This window comes from Giraffa tippelskirchi, chromosome 6, assembly GCF_054371585.1.
Source record: "Giraffa tippelskirchi isolate mGirTip1 chromosome 6, T2T-mGirTip1v1.2.pri, whole genome shotgun sequence".
Lineage (NCBI taxonomy): Eukaryota > Metazoa > Chordata > Mammalia > Artiodactyla > Giraffidae > Giraffa > Giraffa tippelskirchi.
The window spans coordinates 145,184,391-145,204,616 of NC_137280.1; the positions used below are offsets into that span (position 1 = coordinate 145,184,391).

Sequence of the window (20,226 nt, forward strand, 5' to 3'; positions counted from 1 at the left end):
AGGTGAGAACTAGGACCAGGGTGCAGATTTCAATCCAACACAAGTAAAGCAATGTGAGAAATCAGATGCTGAATACCACTTGCCAGGAATGCTGGAGGGAATTCAGGTTTTTGATGAGTAACTAGAAAACTGCATATAACTGAGATTCAATAATTAAAAGAAAAAATCGTAAGAAATTTGGACTTTCTCTGTTTCTACTGTTGTTATTATTGTTTTGTTTATAGCTAATTTCTTGAAATGTTTCTCAAATTATTTATATCACATCTTTAGAAATAACTCTTAACGACTGTGCTATACAGCTTCAAGTTACCGTCACTTGTGTAGAATTTAAGTGCTGAAAATACAGACTGTGAACTAGGTAGATGGTGGGTGAATCTGGCAGGAGGATAGTGAAGAAGACATTTGCTTCTGGCTCTTATGTTCCTGAATTATAAAATATATATATATATATATATATATATATATACACATTCACAATACTTTATTATTTTTATTTAAAGATTAAAATTATAAGGCTTAAAGAGACTTGTATTAGTCCAACTTCCCTTTATCAGACTAGGGGGAGAATGCTGTTCCTTGGTTTCAAACATTTCACTTTTGACCTGTCACAAGCCTAATAGTGTCAGCAACATCATCATTAACCATGTTTATGGATACTTTATTCTTATAGCATTTCTACACGGAAATGTTAGTAAGCTCTTTCCAGACATTGTCTCTTACAGGCAGCATTCGACTTTATAACTTAGCTCGAGATGCCATACCTTTCACAAGAAGGATCAGCAAAGTACTTGCAAAAAAAAAAAAAACAGAACACTAATCCAACAGCAAGATGATCAGTTGTTGTTCTGATGTGTTCTAAGTGCTTTTCCAAGTAATAATGAGGACCAATATTTAAATAGAGAGGAAAGGGGGAACTGACACAATAAAGCTGGTGAAATCAGAGCATCCAAGAAGCTCTCAATATTGTTAGACTTTTTAAGCAGTGAGAGCTATGTAGAAATCCTTCTGTGAACCATAGAAATAATAAATGCCGAGCCCATTGGAACATAATCTCAATCAGCAAGATGCCACTGCCGTCCAGATTTCCTCACAGGGCCCTGCTAAGTCCATGCCAAAACTAGCAGTGGATTTCTCCCTTCTAATCTCCCCTAATGCCTTATTTGATTATTGTCACTGCTCTCTGACCATGCATTGTCCCTCCAGACTCTCACTCCCCAACTGAGCCAGTCAGAGGAGGATAAATGTCCACTGGGACACACTCTAAGACCCCAAACCACCTTGTTCCACGTGAAAGGCCAAAACAGAGAGTGAAGAGATCAAGGGGAACCCTCCACGTTTAGCTGGCAACCTTTTCATCTTCATCTACTGGATTACTGGCTGGACACAAACAAGAAGGGCTATGAGTGGTCCCGGAGAGCGCTCTAGTTAACTGGAAAAGGGGAACTGGCTGGGAGGAGGAGAAGGCAGGAGGAGGGCGAGCTGGGCATCTCAGTGCACTGCAGGATGGTGTCGCCTCTGCCCTGTCTGTACATTGTTCTCTGGTAAGACTTTGTTTTCTGACTTTTCCTTTTAGCTCCAAGGAAAGGGCAAGCATACATCCACTGGATGACTTCTATACCAAATCATAGAAGTGACCTGGATGGCATGGCACATCTGTGTGGTGGGGTAGACAAGGTTACAATGAATGAACAGCCTATTTTCTCTGAGGCTAGGAGGATCATTGACTGTCTATTCACAGGGTAGAAAATGCCCTGGGGAAACCTGAAGATGAAGGAAACTTCTATTCCAAAAACATCAGTCAGATCCTGGACAACTTGCTTGAAGGCTACGACAATCGGCTGCGACCAGGATTTGGAGGTAAGAGGCAGAGTCCTTCCTAGACCATATGTGACATATGTGCCCTTCTTCACCCTTAGTGCCAGTCCAAGGCCCAGAGGCCTCGGGATAGCAGAGTGGGAAGTTGCAGGGCACTGGGGTTGGGGCAGGGGCCATCCAGTCTCTGTCCCTCCCTCAATTCCTGACCTTATATGTGAGTCATTTGAACTCTCTAAGCCTCCACTTTCTCGACAGCAGTGGGATGTATAAACAGTGCTTGTCTCATAGGGTGTGTGAATGTAAATGAGATTCTCCATATAAAACACATTTTTAAGCATTTGTTCCATTAAAGCTATCACTAAACATTAATTATTATTGTAGTTGTTAGAATACTAACCCAATTTTCTTTCATTCCTTAAACTTGGCAATTTGGCCGGAATAAATTCAAAATAATGCAACTAGTCTGAGTTTTTAAGTGTTGAAAAACCAAAGGACCCTTGCTACTGGAATTACTTTAGGATGGGTTGTAGATTCTGGCTGAGAGAAGGGACTTTATCAAACAGTCGTTCCGTTCAAGCCCCTTAACGTCATTGATGATAAATATCCCTTTGGGCTAATTTCAGGTGCTGTCACTGAAGTCAAAACAGACATTTATGTGACAAGTTTTGGGCCCGTGTCAGACGTGGAGATGGTGAGTGAGCTCAGAGTGTGGAGAGTAATCTTGCTTAAAGGAGGAAAGGACTGAGTCCCAGAAGGAAGGATAATGGACATTGTTACCAAACCTGGCTCCAGATCTAAAAGCAATATATGCACTCATGCTGGGAAGGAATGGCCATTAAAGCAGATTATTGGCCAAATCTCCTTCACATTTCACTAAAGGCTCTGCTTGAACATGAATCTGAGGAGACTTTTAAGATGATATCCTCTCTTCTGTTCACATATCAAGCGCCAATTCTTCCTTACAAAGAGAAGATTCTCTCCCATCTTTATGTAGTTTTAGGAAATTTATGGAGAAGTAAAAAAAAAAATAACAAAGATGGAATGCCATGTAAGAGTGTATTGAGAAGATCTATTAAACACAAAACGTGGCTGTTCAGGCAGTACACCATTCTCAGTACATGTTATTAAATCAGTAAAGGGAGTCATTTGGAAAGACTAATGCATTCCACCTTTTATGTTTGCAAATGGACCAGTAGGTGTTCTGGGAACTCTGTTCCAGGTACAGATGGCTGTAGGATTTGTAAGAGGGTATTTATAGTAAGTGGCAGTGAAAAACTGAACCAGTTTTTTAGAACAAAGTGTATCATGATATTCTTTCATGTTTCTCAGGTAGTGTGTCCCCCTAAAAATCAAATATAAATACTAAAACTGAAGAAAAACATAACTCTTTAAAGTGGTGCATTAAATATACTAGGGGGATGTAATTCTAGATTAACAGTTATTAGAGACTTTCATTTTCTGCTTTTTGAGCTGAGAATATAAGCAGAAAAGAAAGGAATAGAAATGTAAAAAGGGGGAAAGGAGTAAAAAGAGAAAGGAAAGGAGAAGAGAGTATGAAAAAAAAAACAAGGAAGAGGGGCAGAAACTAAGGAGCACTTTAGGAGATAAATGTCTTAAAAGTTGAGAGAAAGGAGTCAGCATTTCTTCAGAATCCTCAACAATTTAACTATCAATTTTTTCATTTGAGTAGGACTCACACCAAGAATAAATAATTACAACTATGTTCTACTGTAGCATTGAAATCTAGGGACACTTAGAACTTTATTTTATGCGTGTGTCTCTTTTTTAAGTGTATTTATACAAGAGAGGCTTGTTATAGCCCGGATCACCATTATATGGATATATTGTATGTCAAATTATATTTTGAAAATATAATCACCACTTGCAGTAATAGGTCTCATAAAGGAACATATAAAGGATGCAAAGCAATTCTTGGCAATATTTTGACATAATTATAAGTTGCTATTTATCATTGACTTTTGCAAAGGCCTTTATCATGATACTTAAGTTCTTAATGTTATTTCATAAAAGCCACAAATTAAAACATAATTTTGATTATGCATACTTAAATGAGACTCTGTTTGAGTAATCATGGTAATATTTGCTTTTATGTTCTCTGAGAACTATATAAAATAATTATGATGTGCAGACAAAGTATGCTTATCAAGTAAAGTTTCTCTATCCTTGGAACTGTACTAAGTGGCACTGTGTTGCTCAGATATACTTTGAAGGTAAGCAAGTTGCTAAGAGGAATGATTATACTAATTGATGGTAGGAAGGCCAACACAAAACCTAGATTAAATCTTATATTTTTATTCTAAATTAAAGAAAGAGAAATCAGTATGTTAGTAGATAGAGACATGGATTACTGATAGAAAAAAAGGAAGAATGTTGAAGGTGAAGGTGGAGAAGGGAAGTTTATACAATATCAACACTATTGTCTATAATAATATTATAAACTTACAGTGTGAAAAATAATAATTCATTGGTTATAGTTCTCCTGATAGGTTATTGTCATAAAAAGTTGCTTTATTTCTTAAATTGTACTATTGAGTATGTAAGCTAGTGAATAAACTATTCTTAATAAACCATCTACCCAGCCTGTGTGAATATCTTACTTTCTCTTAGGAGTACACGATGGATGTTTTTTTCCGCCAGACTTGGACAGATGAGAGGTTGAAGTTTGGGGGGCCAACTGAGATTTTGAGTTTGAATAACCTGATGGTCAGTAAAATCTGGACACCTGACACTTTTTTTAGGAATGGCAAAAAATCAATTGCTCACAATATGACAACTCCTAATAAACTCTTCAGAATAATGCAGAATGGAACCATTCTATACACTATGAGGTGAGGCTTCCCCAGTTCTTTGTCCTCTGCTCAAAGGATTTGTCCATCATACTAACTCAGAACCATTTATTTCAATGTTCCTTAGGCTTACCATCAACGCTGACTGTCCTATGAAACTCGTTAACTTTCCTATGGATGGCCATGCTTGTCCGCTCAAGTTTGGCAGTTGTAAGTGACAAAATGCTTCTGAGAGTTAAATAATGTATTCAAAATACATAATTATTTGGTTTTAGTCAGGCTGGAAAGCAAAAGAGAAATACTACTCTGATATTCTCTGTATAATCACTGGAATTAACTTACTTAATCATATCTGTCAATCTTTTACATAGATGTTTTGGTCACCAGGATTAAAGAAAAAAATTTTTTTAATTTATGCTTGTATCTTCTTTTTATAATGGACAAGATTTGCTTTGAAAGAATAAAAAACACAACTAGCCAGATTTACTGCAATTTGTTTAAAAAATTCAGATGCTTACCCCAAAAGTGAAATCATATATACATGGAAAAAAGGACCACTTTACTCAGTGGAAGTCCCAGAAGAATCCTCAAGCCTCCTTCAGTATGATCTGATTGGACAAACAGTATCTAGTGAGACAATTAAATCTAACACAGGTAAGAATTTAAACAGCATGTGAATGGAATCCTACAAGGTGACTCCAGTGCACATTTTCAAAATATCTATTTGTTTTTCCTCTGCATTAGCCATCCTCAGCTAAACTTGCAGTTTTAAAGCAATGAGTAGCTATAAGATGGATTTTGCAACCATGTGCATATATAAAGATTTGTATAGCCTTGGAGTGAGTAGTTTTATATGTATGTGACAAAAAGAACTCCACAGAAAACAATGAGCTGATGCATTTATCATCTGCTGATCGACTAACTTTGTCATACATTGAAAAATGTCTTTGCTTGTTTTCTTCCTACACATGTTAATTTAAGGATCTGTAAGATTTATTTCTAACTGCACTCTTTTTGCACATTGTCAACAGCAATAATACTGACATACCTGTCTTCCAACAGGTGAATACGTAATAATGACAGTTTATTTCCACTTGCAAAGGAAGATGGGCTACTTCATGATACAGATCTATACTCCTTGCATTATGACAGTCATTCTTTCCCAGGTGTCTTTCTGGATTAATAAGGAGTCTGTTCCAGCCAGAACTGTTTTTGGTATGCTTCACTCTTCAGGCTCTACTTTCCATCATCCTCCAGCTCACATTGGTTGTGTATTTTAAGGGGAATATTCACACCAGTGAACTTTTTCAATCCGCAAAGGAAATAAACTCCTATCTCATTCAGACACATGTTTCATATGAAGTAACCTTCATCTTACCACAACTTGTGTGGTGAATCAACAAAAGATTTGTCTCAGCAAGAATTCTGGCTGGTTTCCTAAGACTTTCATGTGCCCTATTTTGGAGAATTTCTTATCTCAATTTGCTTTTTCATAACTAGAAAGAGCAGAAAATTTATAATGACTGTAATTCAATGAAAACAAAAGTTAAGATATTGAACCCATGAATACACAAAATATACCTCCCTTTTATTAGGTAGGATCATAAAAAATTTGCCATTTTTTAGGTCTAAAAATAGTTAAATATCACCAATTTCCTATCGTTCAACCAAAATATTTAGTTACATTTATGCTATATAGAATCACTAACAGTGTGATGGAACAAAATGAAATAAGAAAAAGAGATGTAACAGAAAATATCTTCTGTAACAAATCCCAATTTTTTTCTCAGCTTTCATGATTATAAATTTAGTAGTTCATAGGGAAGATCTGAGTTTAATTGAAATCTCAGATGAACTTTGACTTTTTAATTTACCATACTAAAACAGATCTCTTTCTACAAATTATAAAAGAATATTTATACAATGATGCTAACCATCTTTGGATTATATAAACCCTCCAAGACAGAAAACTGCTGCAAGATGAGTGGTGCAATTATTTTCTCGTGATTAAATATTTTATCTTAAAACCAATCTATAATTAAAATATTGTGAAATCTAATTTTATATTTATCATCTATGCAAATACTTATTAATGTGATGAAATATTATATCAGCATTAAATATGATCAGAAGTTCAAGATTTTATTACTCATTTAATAATAATTTACTATTATGTTATTATTGTTAAACTAAATCACCTCAAAAAATGACTTTTTGAGCAACTTCAATGTATGCGAGTTACTGAAGGATACAAAAGTATGAATGCCTATGATAATAATTATGAACAATTAAAAATAATAAAATAACAAAAATTACATTTGTAACTGAAATCTTCAACAAGTTCCCATTTGAGCCTGTTATTCGATTGCAAATGCTAATACTGCATTTCTTATTCTGTTTTGTTTTAGGAATCACCACTGTTTTAACCATGACCACTTTAAGCATCAGTGCTCGGCACTCCTTGCCAAAAGTGTCTTATGCAACTGCCATGGATTGGTTCATAGCTGTTTGCTTTGCTTTCGTCTTCTCTGCTCTTATTGAGTTTGCTGCTGTCAACTACTTTACCAATCTTCAGACACGAAAGGCCAAAAGGAAGGCGCAGATTGCAGCCTCACCCCCAGTGACAATAGCAAAAGCGACTGAACCCCTGGAAGCTGAGATTGTTTTGGTAATTGTTTACTTTTCTAATGTTTCCCACACTGTATAGGAAAAGGCAGCCTGAATAATTATTGCAAACAACTAGATAGTCCAAAAGTAATATTAGTTACAAGTTATGTAACTTTGGTTCCAAGGCCAACTTCTCCAACTTCACAGGATAAAGCCAAGCAACAATCCTTCATTTATCTTTGCTCTAAACTTTTGGTATTCCTCTTTCATCATCCTTACTAGTACTGGCAGGTTCCAAGTTCTCAGAGGAGATGAGAAAATTCTCAGCCTTTAAATGTTTCCTTTGAACGGGTTCCCATATATCGACCAGGGAGAATAAAGTTAAAAAGAAAGAAAAAAACATTCCTAATGAGGCTCCAGAGTCTGGAGGAAACAAACAGGGACTCCTATGGACAATTTTTGTTAGAAATCTGCTTGTTGCTTTAATCCAGAAGGGCAAGACGTGTATATTAGAGTCTGTGAATGCTGAGTCATAAGCCAAGTTTCTGAGTCACATGAAAACATTCTCATGTTCACATTCATGTTATATGTATATAATATGCATATTTTATGTATATTAATTTTTGCAAAGACTTAATCAGTGAAAAATATCTATAAAATTAAGTTTATATTTGCAGTGACTAAATGCTGATCCCCAAAGCATTTTTTAATAAAAAATAAATGATAGTATTAATAATTCAAGGGTCATAAATGTGCCCTCAAATTTCAATTATGTATATGAATAAATGCTCACAATTAAGTTGCATATATTTCTTAAAAAAAGGATTGCAGAATTGATTGACAAGTATACATTTTTACTTCAACACAAATTCCAAGCTGTAGCTCTTGAAAAGAGAAAAATTTTGCTCTGCAAGATCAAGTAATGCAGACACTTTGAATTGGAAATTTCTTTATAACTGATCAATTCTCACGAATATTTCCAAATCACAAAACCAGTTAATCCTTACTTAAATTTGATGATAAAAATTATAACACTGTATGTATTTTATTTTCCAAATACTGATCTATTTATTGGCTTTAAAAGATCATTTTTATTGACACTTTTCTCTTTGATAAACTAAGAAACTTGTTTGAGAATTTGCATTTTCTCCAAAGGATAAGACCAGTCCATGATAAGTGGCAATTCATCATTTAAAGATTTTTTCCTTAAATTAGACCTCATTAAAAAAGAAGTCTCCCATCCAGTAATCCAGTCAAATTACACTTGAAAATAAAAAACAGAGGATCAGAGAAGGGAAACATTAATTACTTAGAAAACCTAAGAATGGATTCCAGAAATCCTAATATTCACAACTATACAGAGGCTGATGCCTTAACCTCCCCAGCACTTTCTCAGAGACTGAACTATGAAAGAGTACATACCACTGGGTAAAACCTTTTCTGAATGTAGATAAGGTGATTTCCAAAATTCTTTCTTTCATTTAATGATGTTTGGGTGGCGCTGCTGCTGCTGCTGCTAAGTCGCTTCAGTTGTGTCCGACTCTATGTGACCCCATAGATGGCAGCCCATCAGGCTCTGCCATCCCTGGGATTCTCCAGGCAAGAACACGGAGTGGGTTGCCATTTGGGTGGCACTAGTGGTAAAGAAACCACCTGCCAAAGCAGGAGACACCAGAGATGTGGATTTGATCCCTGGGCTGGGAAGATCCCCTAGAGGAGGAAGCGGCACCTCACTCCAGTATTCTTCCTTGGGAAATCTTACGGACAGAGGAGCCTGGCAGGCTATGGTCCATGAAGTTGCAAAGAGTTGGACATGACTGAGCGCGCACACATCCCCACACATGTGTTTTCAAAGGTCATAAAAATATAAATTTGTAACAAAAATACGTTAGTTTGAAGACCTCGTTCAAATGAGTTGAAAATGATATTTTTCACAAAAGATAAATTCCAAGTATTTTTGAGAATTATTTTGTTTGTAAAAACATGTGATTATGTTACAAGCTATCTGTACCTATACAGACACATAACTATTATTTTGCCAAAAGGTCATATATTAACATATATCTAGAAAGGAAGAAGAACTAATATTTATCAAAATACCATTTAACAGTGTCTTTATTTGACAAGTACAGTAAAAATAAGAGGAGAAACTCATGAGAAAAAGGGTAAGAAAAGTGATTTTGAATATAGTCATTGATCTGGTATTGAGACAAAAGGAAAGACCAACTTCCTTACTTCAACCCTTTTAAAATATGGATTACTGAGAAGGATATGATTTCAAATCCTTGGAGAAAGCATAGAGTTATCATTCCCTAAGTCTATTGTTTTAAAGGTATAATTTATTAATAAGACGGAATTTAAGATCTCAGGTCTTCACATAGTCTATCTTCTAATAGTTCTAAAATAGTAACATATAATTAGGCTGTCCTTTGGGAACTTATGTAAAAGAATTGGATTCAAATAATCTCAATGTACTTTTTTCCTTGCAAGTTGACTTTTTTCCCCCCTATGAAAAATTATATTTCTAAACCTGGCTCCACTTAAAATATTTCAAGGCAATGAAAAGGAGACTTTTGTTTCTGAAAGGCTAAGTCAAAGTATAAAAATAAAAACAAAAGTAACCAAACCTAACAATATAAACCTTGTAGGCATCAAGAAATAAATACAGATGCTTACATAGAACATGTGCATTTTATTTATTTATGTCAAAACTTGGCAATTGCCTTTTATAATATAGAGGAACAAACATAAATTACATATTTGGAATTTATACAGCACAATGGTATATTATGATTACAAGGTCATTTTTTCTTTCAAATACCATGACATTTAAAAATGCCTATTCAGTTGTAATCAAAATAACATTATTTGGGTAAGTTGGACATTGAAATAGCAAACCAATATGGCAAAGTTGAAATGAGATTAAGTGTTTGGATATTTCATGTGATTCTAAATTGTACGTTTTAAAGTGCACATTGCTTTTCACAGGAAACTAGTTAGAATGAATGTGAAAACTTTATCACTTTGAATTTGACCTTGAAATTTATAATAATGATAAAGAAATTCAGACATTTAAAATCTAGTACTCATACCTGAAGAGACTAAATCTAAATCTTCAGAGTATTCTACAGATTAATAATCTTTCTGTTTTTAAGGCATTTGTAAGTGGAGACTTTATATTTTTAGATTTTGAGAAGAAATTATCCAGTGCTTCTTTCCCGCTTATATGGTATATTTCCATATTGTTTATATATGGTATGCTTTTTTGGCATTAGAAAGTACTCCTGTATTTATGTTTCAGAACTTATTATTTGTCTAGGGTGTACTTATTTTGTAGATAAGACTGAGTTTAGACTCTGATCTCTTTAGGCATGTTTTCCTAGTATTCTTTTTATTATAAACATCTAAGTCCTCACCACCAAGTTCTTAAGAATGAATCCTCTGCCCCACTACTCAACACATCCAATGTGACTTCTCTTTTTCATGGAAGGTGTGATGTTTTTCACTAATTATCTATAAAGTTGACCAAAATTTAATTAATTGAGAGAATAACTGTGTTTATACTGATTACATAATTTATTTTTCTTGTCACCTGACACCAATTTATTGAGTACCTATGTGTTCAAATTATTCATACCATAAGCATTTGTTAAGTGCCTTTATATGCAGACCCTTTGTAGATCGTTGAGAATTCATCAGTAAGCAACATCGATAGGGCCTCTTCTGTCATGGAACTGCCCATCAAGTGGGAAGAGAGGGAAATCCAGGAGCCATGACAATGCGCTGTGATAAAGATTGTGGTTACAGATGTACAGTAGGCTGAAGAAGGGCCATGCAAGAGGATTGGCTCAGTCTGGAGGGGGTGATTCTGCAGGAAGTGGTGCCTATGTTGAGAACAGAAGGATGAGCCTGGCCCTGATCTAGAGACACTAAGTCAGTGATTAGCAACTTGGGCACAGAGAAGGAAGTAAGACATATTGTCCTTTCTGTTCTCTTTTCAAAGGTGAAACATCTGCTGGGCCATAATCATGTTGCCCTTCACGTGTGTAAAGAAATATGAAGCATAGATTTACCCCCCCTGTTCCTAATATCGCTGAGATTTCTTTGTGTACTATCATTACTCCAAAGAATTAGCAGTTGAATTAAGACCATCAGAGATTCTGAGCACCAGAAAGACCATGATGCCCCTTCCCCATGGTAGCACCATCATATGCCTTACAGAGAGCGTGGGGTGGGTCAGATGAGAAGTGTAGGCAATTAGCTCTTTCCCTATACCTTCCATCAAATCCCCATCCAGTATTCCTTTCAGGACCCTCCAAACATTTCAGTGTGGTTTTCAGACATGTCTCTAGCACCACTGACCTACCAGATTGCTACCAATAAGCTGCTTCTCCGTAGATATTCTGGAATTGTCTCTGCTCCCATTTCTACCAGCTATAAATGTAAGGACATTTGACAGAGTTCATTTTCTTCATAATTATTAATACTATCATTTTAAAAATTGTCAAATACGAAATGTTTTCAAAAATATTTTCTCTTGTTTTTGGTGCCCTGGTTAAAAGCAGATGCTTTGTTTGCCCTAGAGTAATGCAGCCCTGGTTGGAATATCTCCCCTAGGAGGTAACCCATTGCTCCCTCCTCTTTAATATATTAGACTCACTGAATATTGTATCAAAATTGCTCTTAGTAGTTCCCAAATGCCTTATCCCCATACCAAATAACTGACTGTCACAATGTCCAGTTTGACTTCAAGTACCTTTGCAATATGGCGTTACTTAAAACAAAGCAGTGCTCTAAAAATACCAAAAGCAGGATTGCACTGAGCAGCAGGGGAGCCCTGGAAAAATTCAAAACCACAGGTGTTCCACTCAAAACAGTGACAGCCCCAAGCTGAGCCCTCATCTGGACTCTGACAAAAGCCTATTTTACCACCAACTGAAGCTGCTGAGTTTACAATAAGGCAGGCAGAATCTGATGCAAACCTGTAGCTTGAATGGCTTGCAAAACTGGCTTCCTTTTCATGTCAGAAACTCACTGTGATTCTTCTAAATTTTAGATGTCCGGTCTCTATACTGCCGATTTCTAATTATCCAGGAACTGATTATCTAGTGTGTGGGTTATTCAGCTCTCTGACATTTCCTTGAGAAGCTTGTATTTGTTACCTACTAGAAACCTCCCAGGTGGCACTAGTGGTAAAAAAACCCACCTGCCAACGCAGGAGACATAAGAGATGTGGGTTCAATCCCTGAATCAGGAAGGTCCCCTGGAGGAGGGCACGACAACCCACCCCAGTGTACTTGCCTGGAGATCCCCATGGACAGAGAAGCCTGGCAGGCTACAGTTCATAGGGTCACAAAGAGTTGGACACGACTGAAGTGACTTAGCACAGAAATCCCCCAGCCATCGCTGTACAATGAGACAGTGTAATTCTAAACCAGTGATGCTCAGTGGTGGGTGTCCCCAGAGGACATATGTCATGATACAAGGGCATTTTTGGTTGTTAAAACTCTGAGGATGTGGGTGCTACAGGTATCTTAGAGATAGAGGACAAGGATGCTACTCAACATCCCATGATGTACAGAACAGTCCCCACAACTAAGAAGTATCAATATGTCAGTAACTTTGTGACTGAGAAACAACTGTGCCCTAAACCCTGAAGTTGATGGGAAGGAAAAATGGTATTTATTAAGATTATGCTCTTAGCAGTGGTCCCCAACATTTTTGGCACCAGGAACCAACTTCATGGAAGATACTTTTTCCATGAACCGGGGTTGGGGGATGGTTTGGGGAAGATTCAAGCACATTACATTCAATGTGCACTTTATTTCTAATCTATTGCTGCCTCTCATCTGACAGGGGTCCCCAAGCTCTCTGTGGCCCAGAGCTTGGGGACCCCTGCTCTTAGGCATCTAAGAGGGATTGAATTCAGGTGCTACCACTTATTACTTGTGTGAGCTTCTGCTTATACCTTCATTAGCTCATCTCTAAAACAAAATATTATTACATTAGAGATTCTTTATAGGAATAAGCAAAATAATGCAGGCAGAGTCCCAGGTAGTGCTTGTAAATGGTAAGTGTATAGATATGGTACCTATGTGCATGCCTGTGTGCTAAGTTGCTTCAATTGTGTCCAACTCTTTGTGACCTTTGGACTGTAGCCCACCAGGATCCTCTGTCCACGGGGATTTTCCAGGCAATAATATTGGAGTGAGTTGCTATGCCCTCCTCCAGGGGGGATCTTCCTGACCCAGGGATCAAACCCACGTCTCTTACGTCTCCTACATTGGCAGGCAAGTTCTTTACCACTAGTGCCACCTTGGAAGCATGGTACTTGTAATATAATGTAATATAAATAATATGCTAAAATATAATGTAAAATAATCATGAAATATTTTGTTCCCTTCTCTTTGCCTGAAAACTCTTATAAGTCTCAGAAAATGTTTAGATTTTCATTCATTTATTGATTTATCATATGCTTATGAAGCATTCACCGTGTTCTATGCACTGGCTAGGCAGTTTGGAGTACTTACACGTGAAAATAATATGCCTTCTACCATTAAGAGAGATTTCTACATTAAGGAGATTTTAAGTCAGGAAGGGGGATAAAGCACAACAGAAGCAATGTTTACAGGGAAGATATGATAGCAAGAAGAGTTGTAACAGCTAAGTAGGCAGGACTTATATAATGAAGAGACATTTTCTTTCCCAAGTTTTTAAAGAAAGGGAAAAAATCCTTACAGATGAAATAATTATTGTCTCTAAAGATGGAAATTTTAAGCTTAGGGAGAATGTATGACTCCTTTGCCATGTCTAAGTCATACGGCAGATAAGTAGTGAATGTATAATTGCAGACTAGGGCTTTCTGACTCTGTTTCCCTCTAACTCCTAAGCAACCCTCCATAGAGACTGCCCAGGGCAGCAGATGAGGAAAAGAAGGATCCTATCATAGGAGATGTTTAATTCCAAGCTAATGCTGTTATGCATAAATTTTTCATGCATTAGGTCTTGAACAATCTTGCTTAACTCTGAACAAGGGCTATTTGGCAATCCTCATTAAGTCATTTGTGACACATGACATGCCAAGAAATTGACAAATAACTTCTCTCCACATCTCCAAAAGAAAGAGGGAGATAAAACAATACATTATATTTTTATGCTAGATTATAATTTACACTCTTCCATCTCAATGAACTTGTTCACATCTGCCCTCTTTCTCCCTTAAAAAGAAAGAAACATAGATGACAGACAGACAATGCATGCTGTTAAAAATCAAGACAGGTTCAGAAAGATGATCTGCTCTAAAGCCTTGCCCTCTTTATTCTCCATTAAGGTACTTAGAAAATTTATTAGAGTAAAATATTTTAATGTTCTGTGTATCTGGAAGGAGGAGAACTCTTTCTAAAGGATTAAACAGTGACACATTTTGCTCTGTCAGGTGGATAACATTTTGATAACATATATAATGGTTGAAAATTCAAATTAGAATTTGGGAAACATGATAGAAAGCTTTGGCCGACAATGTTATTTATGTTTATCTTCTAAGACAGGCAGCACGTATTGAGCCTGAAATACCACTACACTGGTCCTATCCACACACTATTGGTGACCCTAGGCACAGTTGTCCTCTGTTGTCACATTTTTTTTCAGTTGTTTAACAATTTATTTGTAAAACAGACTAATACACAAGACAGCTGTGTACAATGTCAGATATTGTACCCATATATCAATACCTAGATTGATAACTGTATATTACAGATGTAGGCACTGAAAAGAAAGAATGATCAATGAGGGCATGAGAAGTGAAAGGAGGCTCCAGTAAGAAAGTGAAGCTTAAAACCGACTTTGAGGAATGAATAGAATTTATGAAAGGAGAGTGACAATGGTTTATAAAGCAAAGAATCAAAGAAGATTGTCACATATTTTTAATAGAAAATGTCACTTATTTCCTATTCAAGATCAGTAGACTGGGCAATCTTCTATTTGAAAGTCTCTACCTCCAACAACTTTGATTTATTTATTTCTGTCCACAGTGCCTAGCCCAATATCTGGTCAACAGATAACAAGTAAAGATATTCTTTGCTTGAAATTCGCCATGGTCAAGTCAAATCAGACTTTACAGTGATTTATTCTTGCTTCTTTGGTAAAGAAACAGGGTTTTCTATGGCCCCCAAAAGCACAACGGTCTTGAATTCTCTATGATGACTATTACTATTTAGATGTTCAGCAACATCCACGACAAATCAAAAGCAAAATTCAGGAGTAGACAGAGAAGAGGTTCTTGGGGTTGCTGTTTTCCCAGAGTCCAAGTGTCACCGCATCGGCGGGCCATTCCGGTCCTGTGGTTCCACCAGCACCGGGGAGGCGGCCGCCTCACGCTGTTGCCATGGGGCTGCTGTCTAAAGCCACGGGAGTCTGTCCACATGAATAACACACCCTGCCAGGCAGCAAAGTGGCGATTTTGCTGCCAGAGAGGAAACAAGGCAGTTTTGCAAGAGCAGGGATAATGTACAGCATGCGTGTGAAGGCAGGGACTCAGCAAGGACAACCCAGCCACAAGGAGAGTGATTATTACAGGCTGTAGACAAGAAAAGGTAAGAATCAGAGGAAGCCCCCCTAGACTCCACCATCTTGAAAGGCGTCTAAAGCAAACAGAATTAGTGTCTCTGAAGCAGGCTCAATACTTTAGAGTAACGAAGAGAAGATGCTGGGATATAGCAAGCACTGAGATTAACCAGGGTGGTTTATTACTGGCTGTGAAAGCGTGGGTGAAGCAGTTCCCACATCTAGATCTCAGCCTCTCATCTGTTACTTAATGCACTGAATATCCCTTTCAAGACTAGAATTGGTTGTTCTCTGATTTCAGTGGAACAGAAAAGCTAATGATAGAAAAGAACATATAATAATTCTGAGGTTAGTAAATATATCATTTTTGGTAACGTAAGATGGAAGGAGACAGTAGAGAAGTTCTGAATAGGAAGCAGAAAGCTCACAATACAGAACTCTGGACCAAGAGGCAGTCATATTTCAAGGGAAGAATAGTAAGGGTATTTCTATTTTGTGCCTGGCTTTTGATAGACATGAGCACTTTAAAATTTTTTTGCTATTGTTCATACCTCAGTTGGTTCAAATTTATGAATGTGTGAAGATTAGGCTGTAGGCTGGGAACGTGTCTACAAGAATGCTATCATTTAACTGAGCTGTTATTTTATGGTATTAACTAATTGCCCACATACTCCAAAGTGAAATTCTCTGTCATCATGACATTCCCTCTCATTTCCTATACACACTGCCATATAGGTTTATGCATAACTGGGGTAGTGGGTGGATAAACCTTTATAACCTGGCTTATCTCTTCCTAATGGTACAATACTCAACACAGTTCCTGGGACATGGATCATGCTTGGCATCAATTGCTGATGTATTAAATTATAGGATATTAAGTGAAATTCGCTCAGTCATGTATGACTCTTTGAGACCCCATGGACTATGTAGTCCATGGAATTCTCCAGGCAAGAATACTGGAGCGGGTAGCCTATCCCTTCTCCAGGGGATCTTCCTGACTCAGGAATCCAACTGGGGTCTGCTGAATTGCAGGCAGGTTCTTTACCAACTGAGCTACCAGTGGCTGTTAGTAAATCAATGTTTTCAGAATCTGTTTTACCACCTTCTTAGACAAGTAGCACTATCAAATATTATTAAGAATTTGATGACACTGCCCTGGTGATCCAGTGGTTGGGACTTGGCTTTCCAATTCATTGCAGGTGCAGGGCGTGCTGGTTCAGTCCCTAATCAGGAAGCTTAGATCCCACATGCCTCACGGTCAAAAAAACAAAACATAAAACAGAAGCAATATTGTAACAAATTCAATAAAAACTTTGAAAACGGTCCACTTCGAAAAAAAGAAAAAAGAATTTGCTGGTACTTTAACTTATATGATAGAAAGAAAGAGAAAGAAAGTGAAGTTGCTCAGTTGTGTCCAACTCTTTGTGACCCCACGGACTATAGCCATCTAGGCTCCTCCATCCATGGGATTTTCCAGGCAAGAGTACTGGAGTGGGTTGCAATTTCCTTCTCCAGGGGATTTTTTTGACCCAGGATCGAACCCCGGTCTCCCACATTGCAGGCAGACTCTTTACCATCTGAGCCACAAGGGAAGCTCAACTTATATAATAAGAGTCAGCAAACATCAGTCAATGATGATAAAACGAATGAGTGATGTCTGTTCCTTTACCTAAGCAGAATATATATGTATATTTTTCTCTACAGCATCCTGATTCCAAGTACCATCTGAAGAAAAGAATCACATCTCTGACATTGCCAATAGTTCCATCCCCCGAAGCCAGCAAAGTCCTCACAAGAGCTCCCATCTTACCTTCAACACCTGTCACCCCCCCACCCCTCTCTCCAACCTGTGGAGGTACCAGTAAAATAGACCAGTATTCTCGGATTCTCTTCCCAGTTGCATTTGCAGGATTCAACCTTGTATACTGGATAGTTTATCTTTCCAAAGATACCATGGAAGTTAGCAACAGTGTGGAATAGCTTGCAGCCATAATAACCTGTATTCTGTAAGTTCTCATTTTCTGAATTTTTAAAAATAGCAATGAGACTTGTATAGATGCTTTTCCGAACATGAAATCAAAATTGAAATCTCTAACATATAACTGAGTAAGTGTGTATGGGCAGAAAAGCAATAATGTTACTCTTCATGATTGGAAGGTGAAGGTTGCTGAAGAATATGATTTTCTGTACATTAGAGAAAACTTTATAAAAGGATATAATGGATTCAGGATGAATTTGCCAATCTTTGTCCTTCATTGTTCAATATTTTAATTGACACTGTGAATAACATTTGCCACAAAGCAGATAAACTAGGAAATGCTGACACTTCTAAAGGTTGCCTTAAAATATATTTATTTTGGCTTAGTTTTGAAGAGAACAAAATATAAATAGTCTAAATATTTATCAGTAGGTTAATACCAGCATGTTGGAGGCCTTTATGCTAGTAAAATGGCTTTCAGGGGCATTGTAAAGTCTGCATTGAGCTTAGCCATTTGTTTTAAACCTTGCTGTGCTATTTTACATCAATAAAGTATGTTGTTTTTATACATATGAATTATACATAGATCATAAACTATATATGCGTTGTATATAGCTTCAGTTGGACTGCAGTACAGAGTTGTTTTATCTCATTAAGCTCTTCTTTCAAAATAATATGTTCATCATAAGTCCATAAAGTGGTAGAAAGCTTGTATATTATGACTGTTCTTATATCTCATATTCTTTATCTTTCTAAGTGTATCACTAAACAAAACAATAATAAACATGGTTCTCTGGATCTGTTTAATAAAGCTCAGAAGAGTTTCCTCAAGTATGGGGAAATGAAGTGGTTACCTCCTCAGTGTTAGTGTCCCTCAGGATTCTGAGAGGTAGAAAATATGAGTAGCAGACTTGGTCATCCAGTTCTAAAAAAAAATGTGAGTTTGTATTCTAGTAGTCAATCCTTCATCTCCTTTCAGCTCACTCAACATGCTTTCTGTTATAAGATAAATAGGGTGACTATAGTTGATAACAGTGATCATATAATTGAAATTTGCTAAGAGAGCAGAAATTAAATGTTTTCATTAAAAAAAGTAAATACACTAGATGATGGATATGTTAATTAACCTGAAAGAGGAAATCATTTCACTATGTATACATATATTAAATCATCCCATTGTACACTTTAAGTATCTTGCAACTTTATTTATCAATTGTACCTCAATCAAGCTGAAAAAAACTTAATGAGACTATTTTTATCCCTTCCTACTATTCCAGCTCCTCCTGATGCTAACTCTACCCATATTTCTCCCACACAGAATGGTGTTAGGGAAACAGGAACTAGAAGCAGGAGAAAGCATGTGTCATGCTTTGTGCAGATCAACAAATCCCTCACTAACCATAGCTGGGTCTTAAAAATCACTGAGATCAGCCAGAGCTCTGAACCCAGAAAGCAATATTCTGGAATTACTACTCTTGCCTTTATCCAGGAAAATACCAAAAAAATTCTATGGTTAAACAAATTAAAGTTTAATTGAAATAGCTCTACTAAGGGTGAGGAAGCTAAGATCTCCATCTAACTTCCCTATTAATTAGCTCCATGACCAAATCTCTTAGACTCTGGGAGATGTAGTTCCATAGGATGAGGGGTATAGAATAGACATCTTCTGAATTTCCTTCCATCTTGAACAGCTTATATTCATTTCATTACTAATTTTTTTATTATCTAAATTAAGCCATTATACAAGGCCTTTTCCTGTTTTTGAGAATACATGAAATAATTAAGTGCAAGTTGGTGTTAATCACATTATATACTACGTTATACTTAATTTCTTCACAAACCTGTGACATATATACTACTGTTAGCTCCATTTACAGATAAGAAACTCAGGGACAGTGAAGACGAATGATTTTGTTCAGAATCAAGTGGTACTCAAGTGCTAGAGCAGAGAGTCATACCTAAGCAGTTGAATCCATAGCTTGTTCACTTAACCATACAATGAGTCTGTCCTATAATCCCCTCCAAAATTCTCTCACTTTGTCTTTCATTTCCTGAAATAATTTTCCTGGTGTTCTAACATCCTTCCTGCCCTGCCTCAGCATTTACTCTACATTTCACTGCAAAGCACATTACTGTCAGTCAACATCTATGCTTCGAGCTGAAAAAGATAAATAAAACCCATTAAAACTGTTATATATTATAGGCATTATATTTCTCCTCAATGAAAGTATCTTGAAAAAAAATTTGCAAAACTTTTGAACTGCTAAGAATTTCTCAGTGTATGTCATAGGGTGGTAAGAGAGGTTAACTGGAAAGAAGAGTTTCCCGAGTTAAAGAATTTGAAGGGAGATATTGAATCAAAGCAAAATAGGTTTCTTTTCTGCTGGTCTTCTCAGAGCCTTGATTATGCTTATGTGCATTGTGATTCTCTCACAGTTTGCTATAGTAGTTAACATT

The 20,226-nt window shown here is 36.8% G+C and overlaps 1 protein-coding gene across 1 annotated transcript; it reads left to right on the top strand.

Annotated features, from left to right (window-relative positions):
* The first annotated feature begins 1,503 nt into the window (after positions 1–1,503).
* Positions 1,504–17,771, top strand: GABRA6 (gamma-aminobutyric acid type A receptor subunit alpha6). The gene is made up of 9 exons (XM_081498054.1): positions 1,504–1,541; positions 1,739–1,857; positions 2,439–2,506; positions 4,444–4,664; positions 4,750–4,832; positions 5,133–5,276; positions 5,685–5,837; positions 7,031–7,290; positions 17,496–17,771. The coding sequence occupies exons 1-9, from the start codon at positions 1,504–1,506 to the stop codon at positions 17,769–17,771; spliced, it is 1,362 nt and encodes a 453-aa protein (XP_081354180.1).
* The last annotated feature ends 2,455 nt before the right edge of the window (positions 17,772–20,226 follow it).

Excerpts from the sequence above, each read along its gene's own strand:
- GABRA6 (XM_081498054.1), top strand. The coding sequence starts at position 1,504 with ATGGTGTCGCCTCTGCCCTGTCTGTACATTGTTCTCTG. Across the intron at positions 1,542-1,738 it reads TGTCTGTACATTGTTCTCTG|GGTAGAAAATGCCCTGGGGA; the intron begins GTAAGACTTTGT and ends GTCTATTCACAG. Across the intron at positions 5,838-7,030 it reads TCCAGCCAGAACTGTTTTTG|GAATCACCACTGTTTTAACC; the intron begins GTATGCTTCACT and ends GTTTTGTTTTAG.